A 6,265-nucleotide genomic window follows, 5' to 3' on the forward strand; every position below is an offset into this window, starting at 1 on the left:
GGAGGGCTTCTTAAAGAAAAACTAACAGGTCTGTGAGAGCCGGAATTCTTACTGGTTGGTAGGTGATCAAATACTTATGTCATGCAATAAAATGCAAATTAATTATTTAAAAATCATACAATGTGATTTTCTGGATTTTTGTTTTAGATTCCGTCTCTCACAGTTGAAGTGTACCTATGATAAAAATTACAGACCTCTACATGCTTTGTAAGTAGGAAAACCTGCAAAATCGGCAGTGTATCAAATACTTGTTCTCCCCACTGTATATGCAGGCCTCAGCCACTTCCCTGAGAGCACTTGATTCAGTGTATCATGCAGCCCTCAGGTTCATTACAAATCAGAAACGTCTAACACATCATTGTGATCTCTACAGCGCTGTTGGCTGGTCGTCATTGACCTTGCGTAGGCTTAAACACTGGTATACACTGATTTATAAGGCCATATTGGGTAAAATGCCATTTTCTCTGTTCTTTTTTAGTCAGGTCAGTAAATAAATATAAATTACGGTCCCATTCTGATTTGCTTCTAACAGTACCAAAATTAGAACAGGTCATGGTAGAAATAGTTCAAGTTACTTATCTTCGTGGTTCTGTCTTGAACATTTTAAAATGTGATGATCTAGTTTCGTTGGTGGAGTTTAAACACTTGATCGATGTATATATCATAGAAGAGTGTAATTGTTTTTAGGCCAGCTGTTTTTAGTCAAGACGTTTGTGTTTTTAATGTACAATGTTTTTGTTGTACTGTATGTGTGTTTATAGTTTTGTTTAATGTTGTGTTAGTTTAGGTAAGTTGCTTTGTCTGAAACGTTGTTCCCTCTGCTATTGGACCAGGTCTCTTTTGGAAAAGAGATTTTATCGCAATGAGAAAAAACCTGTATCAATCAAGGTAAAATAAAAATATAGACTCTCTGCCTCATGGCCTCAAACTGCAACATTTTGTTTCTCTCCGTTGTCCACACTTACTTCAAACATTTGGATAATAAAGCATTTAAAGGCTGACTGGTTGATTTTAATACTTCTGACAGCCAAAATTCAACCCATAACCTTTGGACTTTTTAACATTGCCAGAAGGCATGTATTATTATAACCTACTGCAGGCTTAAAACCTATGAGTTTAACCTTGTGAATTTATGATTATATTGAAGATAGGCTCTCGGAACTCATTAAGAGGCAGCTTCTATCTGTTATCCAACCATTTTTATTATTATTATTATTAAACTTGCATTATAATTATATAAAAGCCCCTTAGATATTCTCTGTAAGGTTTAACATTTCTAAATCAATATCACAGACCAGATTTGCCCTAACGAAAAATGTATCAACCCCTACAAATATATACATGTATTATTAACCCTGCATTATCATTGTATAAAAGCCCCTTAGATATTAATTTAGAATCCTCCAATCCTCTAAATTGAATTAGATCTACAGGGACATTTTATTGATCTGCTATTATTTTCATTTAGAAGCCGCCTCCTTAATGATTTCCGAGAGCCGTGTCATACCAATTATTATTGGATTATTCAACATGGCAACCACTTGTTAGTACAAAATTGAAAATTATGTGCATTTTAATTTGATCGAATTCGAGAATATATTTGTATCACTGTAGATGCTGTTTTTATTTACAGTAGTTATGTACAGTGATAGTCAGTCTCTCCTCAACTCTTAGCTAAGAGAGACTGACATGCATAGTATTAATATTAGCCCTCTGATTACAATGACGAGCAACACGTGCGGCTCTGTTCTGGGCCAGCTGCAGCTTAACTACGGTAGGTATTTCCTTACAGCACTGGACCACACAACTGGACAATAATCAAGATTAGACAAAACTAGAGCCCGCAGGACTTGCTTTTTGGAGTGTGGTGTCAAAAAATCAGAGCATCTCTTTATTATGGACAGACCTCTCATCTTTACAACCGTTGAATCTGTATGTTTTGACCATGACATTTTACAATCTAAGGTAACACCAAGTAATTTAGTCGCATCAACTAGTTCAACAGCCACACCATTCATTACCAGATTCAGCTGAGGTCTAGAACTTAGGGAATGATTTGTACCAAAGAAAATTCTTAGTTTTAGAGATGTTCAGGACCAGTTTATTACTGGCCACCCATTCCAAAACAGACTGCAACTCTTTGTTAAGGGTTTCAGTGACTTCATTATCTGTGGTTGCTGATGGGTACAGTGGTTCTTCCTTTAAAAGTTGTGTCGTACTGCAGCACAGCTTGCGGGCTGCCGCAAAATTCTATGGCACGTTATTTAAGTGTCAGCCATTGTTATCATTAATTGTAGTTAGTGTTAGTTTGCCCACCAGAGGGTATCTTTGAGAAGCTAAGTTATTGAAATGACATGGAGCTGTAGACCTAAGAGTCAAAGAGAGCCTTGATTAGAACAGACTATATGGGATTGATTTTTAGAAATGTAGCTTCATTCATTTGATGAATATTATGTTTTTTCTATTCCAAGAAAAAACAAAAAAGCATTTCTTACTGGAGCTGTTTTAGGATAACTTACTTATTGGCATAAAGGCCTACTTCCATATACTTCCAATCACTCATAAATTTTTGCACATCATCACACAGCATACAAGTAAGTCATACATGTATTTAAATACAGTCGATCATTTTAGTTATTAAACTAAATAAGAGGGAGCCTTGATTAATTTTGCAATCACGGCAAAAGCGATTTCATTCATTCAGAAAATGTTCCAATTTGTGCAAGACTGCGCAAATATCTGTGTACTTGATCTACGCAAACACCAGCTCAGTAAAACCTCAAACATAAATAGTCTGCAACGCTGAAATTGACTACTTCTATGTGAATTAATGAGGAGGTGTCACGCCCTGACCATAGTAAGCTGTTTTTACCCTGTGTTGGTTGGGGCGTGATGGTGACTTGGGTGGGTCATCTAGGTGATATTGTATTTCTATGGTGGCCCGATATGGTTCCCAATCAGAGGCAGCTGTTTATCGTTGTCTCTGATTGGGGATCATATTTAGGTAGCCATTTCCTCATTTGTGTTTGTGGGATCTTGTCTATGTTTAGTTGCCTGTCAGCACATATTGTATAGCTTCACGTTTCGTTCGTTGATTTGGTTGTTTTTGTTCGGTTTTCATTTATTAAAAAGGAATATGTACGCCTACCACGCTGCACCTTGGTCTCATTCGAACTACGGACGTGACAGGAGGCGGAACACACCTCAATTCAAACTGTAGTTGGAAAATACAACGTGCTAGAAATGAATTTGAAATTGACAAGTTGAAACAGCCTATAGATAATTAGCAGGCTGTGCGTGTTAACTGTCCTGTTGCTTAATAATCACATTTTGGAACAGTGAGTGCATCCTCACATCACACATAAAACAACTCACGCTGGGGCGACCGTTAGAGATATTTGGAACTCAAATATGAAAAGGTTGTCAGGACAGAATGGACCTTTTCAGGAACACTCAACACCTACTGGAAAGTCATTATGGTGTGTCTTTGGCATTCAAATTTGTGTAATTGTCCCACAAAAAAATAAACCTATATCCCAGGGTTAGGCATTCAGAAGACTTAGGCAGGTTTTTACCTGGTCTTTGCTCTTTTCATATTTATTTTGGATCCTGACAAACTCCTCAGTCTCTGCAGGTGACCAGCGTACCATACAATTATGCTGCCACCACATTACCATACATTTTAATTTGAAGGCAGCAAAATGTGACAATTGTGAAAGGGGTGTGTAGACTTTCACTAGGCACTGTATCTGTCTGAGTGGCATGCCGCTGCAGATCCTATTCAAGTACTATGCCCTGCTGTTAAAGTGGTTTCTTTCTCATCTGGCGGTTGCCATTTAACATCCTCGATTAACTTAAATCGGAGATCTTCAGTTTTCCTTTTTTTTTTACATTGGACAAATCCTTCACTGGCACCTGCAGAAGTCTAACTTTGTTACAGTAATGTGTATATATATATTTCTTTATTTATTTCACCTTTATTTAACCAGGTCAAGCAAAGCCTTGCGAGAAAAATAACAGAGTTGCACATAAACAAATGTATAGTCAATAACACAATGGAAAAATATATGTACAGTGTGTGCAAATGTAGAAGATTAGGGAGGTAAGGCAATAAATAGGCCATAGAGTCGATATCATTGCAATTTAGCATTGACACTGGAGTGATAGATGTGCAGATGATGATGTGCAAGTAGAGACACTGGGGTGCAAGAGAGGGAGAGGAAAAGCAGGACCTAACAGAGACATTAACCTGGGGTTGAAAGCTTTTAGATCGTTATCCTTAGTGATTGTAAGCTAGCCTCAGTTATATAGATTCTCGTTATTCCCCAGGTGACATTATCAAATGGCCTCCCTTATGGCTCAGCTGGTAGAGAAAGTCTACACACCCCTTTCACAGTTGTCACATTTTGCTCCGTTCAAATTTCGATTTCAAGTAATGTGGTGGCAGCATCATTTTATGGGTATGCTTTTGTCACCTGCAGGAACTGAGGAGTTTGGCACATGCAAATGCCAGGGTTGTGAGTTCGATTCCCACGGAGGGCCAGTACGAAGAAGTATGAAAATCTATGCATTCACTACTAAAATGTAAAAGATCGATCTGCATGAATTTTCTCTCTGTGATTACAGATGTACACATTAATATTATGTTGATTTGAAATGGCCTCATTGGCCTGCCATTACAAATTGATGGACAAAATGTATTTCATCACAGGGAAATGACTGGACACAATGCATTTCAGCACAGTGAAATGACTGGACACAATGTATATGAGCAAAGTGAAATGACTGCATGACTCAACATTTGGTATTTGCTCTGTGTCCTAAAGGGAGGCTCCATAGAAAACATGAATTCCAAACGTTGCCTGGAGCTGGTAGAGAACGGAGAAATGGAGTTTGGCTACCAGCTGGCCATACAGAAGTGCTCTGGTCAGAAATGGACAATCACCAACCTACTGTCAACCTACACTCTCCAATGAGGGGATCCTGAGTCCTGCAGGGGAAAGAGCTGCCCATGGTAAACACTGGACTTGTGACTGACAGACATCGAAGCTTTGCTTCTTTAAAAATTGATTTATTGAGGCAATAATTGAATTATAAGTATGCTGACACTTTTAGTACCTTGATGTCTCTTAGACTCAAAGACATCATTTGATAAATGTAAACCATGTCCTTTGTTAATATATGGGATTGAACTGGCAGACTTGGGTCTACAGTGAGACTTAAATGTTTCAATATATTTTGAGGAGATTGTCTTTTGTCACACTGAATTCAGGCTTGCGTTGGCTCTAATATACATTGTAATTTATGCTACTGTGTAGCATGTTTTTGAAAAACCTTTGTTATTCTTGTTTGGTTTGTTTCTCAGGTTTGTAGATTGAATGTTATTATGAAATCAAGTCGGTGGTTTCAAAGAACTGTTGCCAATATGTTGGGAGAATATACAAGCTATTTTATAAGTGTATACTGGATATTTATAAAAACCTACAGTAAAAATGCTGATGACAAATAATATTTTGTGTGGGTGGTTTTCCATCTCCTGAATCATTCCTCATACTTTATTTAAAGTCAATCAAGATTGTCCATCTCAGTTTTTTTGTTTGTTGTGAAGACACCTTAATATAAAATCATACTGTAGGTGAAGTCAAATAGTTTATTTGATACCACATATATTTTTCACAACACATAGAAATAGTGAGGCTTTTTTTGCAAGTAATGCAATTATTTCCCCCATACAGTGCATTCGGAAAGTATTCAGACCCCTTGACTTTTTGCCAGTTTTGTTACGTTACAGCCTTATAAAATGGATTCAATTGTTTTTTTCCCCCCCTCATCAATCTACACACAAAAACCCATCATGACAAAGCAAAAACCTTCTCCATTTTGGCAAATTTATGGGGGGAAAAATGAAATGTCATATTTACATAAGTATGCAGACCCTTTACTCATTACTTTGTTGAAGCACCTTTGGCAGCGATTTAAAGCCTTGAGTGTAGGGTATGACAGGCGGCAAGTAGCCTAGTGGTTAGTGTTGGGCCAGTAACCGAAAGGTTGCTGGATCAAATCCCTAAGCTGACAAGGTAAAAAAATATATATATATAAACATCTGTTGTTCTGCCCCTGAACAAGGCAGTTAACCCACTGTTCCCCGGTAGGCCCGTCATTGTAAATAAGAATTTGTTCTTAACTGACTTTCCTTGTTAAATAAAGGTAAAATAAATGATGCTACAAGGGGAACCTACAAGGGGAACCTTTGCCCAAGTCTGAG

General features: G+C 37.6%; 1 protein-coding gene across 2 annotated transcripts in view; it reads left to right on the plus strand.

The window, feature by feature from the left end:
* The window catches only part of LOC139540283 (polypeptide N-acetylgalactosaminyltransferase 18-like), a 90,833-nt gene extending 85,324 nt beyond the window's left edge, over positions 1–5,509 (plus strand). The window contains exons 11-12 of one of the 2 annotated variants that reach the window (XM_071344009.1): positions 4,482–4,553; positions 4,827–5,509. In XM_071344009.1, coding sequence (XP_071200110.1) covers positions 4,482–4,553; positions 4,827–4,976 — 222 coding nt within the window. In that variant the 3' untranslated portion in view covers positions 4,977–5,509. The remainder of the gene's footprint in view (positions 1–4,481; positions 4,554–4,826) is intronic. The other variant, XM_071344010.1, reaches the window with a different exon arrangement.
* The last annotated feature ends 756 nt before the right edge of the window (positions 5,510–6,265 follow it).

The sequence above is a fragment of the Salvelinus alpinus genome, chromosome 15 (genome assembly GCF_045679555.1).
Source record: "Salvelinus alpinus chromosome 15, SLU_Salpinus.1, whole genome shotgun sequence".
Classification (NCBI taxonomy): Eukaryota; Metazoa; Chordata; class Actinopteri; order Salmoniformes; family Salmonidae; genus Salvelinus; species Salvelinus alpinus.